Source organism: Perkinsus marinus (genome assembly GCF_000006405.1).
Source record: "Perkinsus marinus ATCC 50983 genomic scaffold scf_1104296959384, whole genome shotgun sequence".
NCBI classification, from domain to species: Eukaryota; Perkinsozoa; order Perkinsida; family Perkinsidae; genus Perkinsus; species Perkinsus marinus.
The window spans coordinates 3,186-5,583 of NW_003206423.1; the positions used below are offsets into that span (position 1 = coordinate 3,186).

The 2,398-nt window shown below is 43.1% G+C and overlaps 1 protein-coding gene across 1 annotated transcript in view; it reads left to right on the forward strand.

Annotated features, from left to right (window-relative positions):
• The window catches only part of Pmar_PMAR014423 (B-Raf proto-oncogene serine/threonine-protein kinase, putative), a gene marked incomplete at both ends in the record, with an annotated part of 2,422 nt that extends 673 nt beyond the window's left edge, over positions 1–1,749 (forward strand). The window contains 8 exons of the mRNA XM_002773106.1: positions 405–539; positions 591–689; positions 747–861; positions 965–1,060; positions 1,105–1,193; positions 1,243–1,401; positions 1,453–1,570; positions 1,623–1,749. Of these exons, the coding sequence (XP_002773152.1) occupies positions 405–539; positions 591–689; positions 747–861; positions 965–1,060; positions 1,105–1,193; positions 1,243–1,401; positions 1,453–1,570; positions 1,623–1,749 (938 nt within the window). The remainder of the gene's footprint in view (positions 1–404; positions 540–590; positions 690–746; positions 862–964; positions 1,061–1,104; positions 1,194–1,242; positions 1,402–1,452; positions 1,571–1,622) is intronic.
• Positions 1,750–2,398: the final 649 nt, after the last annotated feature.

The following is a 2,398-nucleotide window of genomic DNA, read 5'->3' on the forward strand; positions in this document are numbered from 1 at the left end:
AGTACGTGATGCTTTCGAGAAGAATGATGTCGATGGGTTCGTATTTGAACGTTTGGTGGGTAATCTGGATGACGTTGAAGATGACGAAATGTTAGCCACGCCATCTAATGCAGCTGGGGATACGTGTAAGCTTTGTTATCTATTGGTACCGACAGTTCACAGTGTTGCCTTTATCCCAGCGAATACCACTCCTCCCCGACATAGCAATAATACTCATTTTGGGGGCCTCAATCACGAAGGAGTCGTTGAAGGCATTAGTGATGTTAGAGATGATCAAGATCGAGAGCACCTGTATCACAGTACTACTGACGATAGTGCAGTATATACTTGTTGTAGTGCTGCTCATGTAATGATAGACTACTCACCATCATCATCGTCGTACCACAATAGTTTATCCATCTTAGGAGCTAGGATTGACGGATCCAACACTAAGACGTATCCTATTGATAGTAATACGGGTGCTTAGTAAACTGAAACAAAGAGCTTTGATGCCGACCATCACTACCCAACATCTACACCAGTGGTTTTCAGCATTGGAGGTAGTAGTACTAACGATTGATACATATTCCAGTACAAGTAATACTATCCAGGTTAACTATGGTGATATCGACTTCCAATGCTTAATTGGTGAAGGAGGATATGGTAGAGTATACCGTGCTAGATACATGCATAAACATGTAGCATGTAAGGTAGTAGTAGTGGTCTGCTCTTGTATGATAGGCTTGCTACTGTAGGACTGTCTATAGGTATTCCGTGGTGGTGGTACTACTCGTCAACAACCTCGTGATAAGGTTGATGATAATGATCATCATCATCCGCCTCTTCATCCAGAACAGCAACACATATCGAAGGATTTCTGGAGTGAACTCAATACTTTGGCTAGACTTAGGCATCCCAACATAACATTACTACTAGGAAGTACAACACTATGAGGCATTAATGTGGAGTATCCTTCTTATATCAGTATCCCTCGCACCACGTTATAGTCTATTGACTGAATACATCCCCTGTGGCTCTCTTTTCGACCTCTTACATCGTACTCATCCCGGTCATAAGAAGAGTAGGTAGTAGTAATGATAGTAGCATTGATAGAGCCATTTATAGGTCATGATATTGATGGATGGTCACTGCCTCGGGTAGTGAGTATTGGAAGAGAGATATGCCTTGGTATGTCCTACTTACATACCCATGGGGTACTCATAATACTACTCATGTCTATGGATAGTCATTCTCTCCCACTAGGTACTGCATTGTGATCTCAAGAGTAGCAATGTACTTATATCAGAGAGCTGGGAGGTGAAGATATGTGATTTTGGTTTATCCTTCATGACTGGTGAGTCCAATAGAGATGCTAGATTACCTTTGGGATGCGTGGGTACTCATCACTGGATGGCTCCAGAGGTATCAACAACAATTCAATGAGGAAACCTCATACTAATCTGATATACATAGATACTACGTGGAGAGGAGTATTCTCAGTATGCAGATGTATACAGTTTTGGTATGATACTATGGGAGATGGTATATCGTATGATACCTTACGCTCATTTATCGGCCTTACAAGTCATAGGTAATACTAGTGAGAGGCTTTACCATAATCGATGTGGATGGTATGAATACAGGTATCGTGGGATATGGACACAGAGTTCATCATCATGGACCATCTAGACCATTATTACCAATGGATGATTGTCCTATGCCTTTACGAAACATCATGATGCGAAGTTTACGCTATGTCCCGGCGACAAGGTAATACGAGGGAGTCATAAAATACACAGACCTAGTGCAGCAGCAGCAGAGGCATATCTGTCGCCTTCCCCTATCTTCTAGGAGCAGCACTTATGGGGTATATATCTGAGATCTATAGCTTGTAGAAGTTAAAGAATATCTCTCATTCCATATGCATTCTTAGCTACTGCTCTATATGGGCTGATAGATGTATTCATACCCGCATAGACCTGGACGTAGCTTTGAGCACACCGCCATCTGCATCATTTCCTTACTAGAAACCTCATTAGGCCATCGTTTGTCGAGCTTGCCGCAGAGTTGTCGCGCCTACACAAAAACTCGGTGATAGATGTTGAAGAGAGCATGAATGCATTCTTTGGGATCGATAGGCCCTCTAATATGGTAAATGACATCCATCTCGACAGCACCGCATCTTGGTGTTGTCTCAGGCACACTCTACTTGGCAGAGTACCACTCCTTGGAGTCGTCAGGGAGTTGATTCAGAGCACCCTACTCCAGGTGATACCAGCAGCTTTCTGGCTGGTATCGCCAACACTGAGTATGGTCATCAACACCAAGCAGTTCACTCTGACCAGCCCCGATACCATTACCGCCCATCCTATTAGATCCAACCGTCGCAGTTCATATTATTATCATGCTTGGTTAAGTA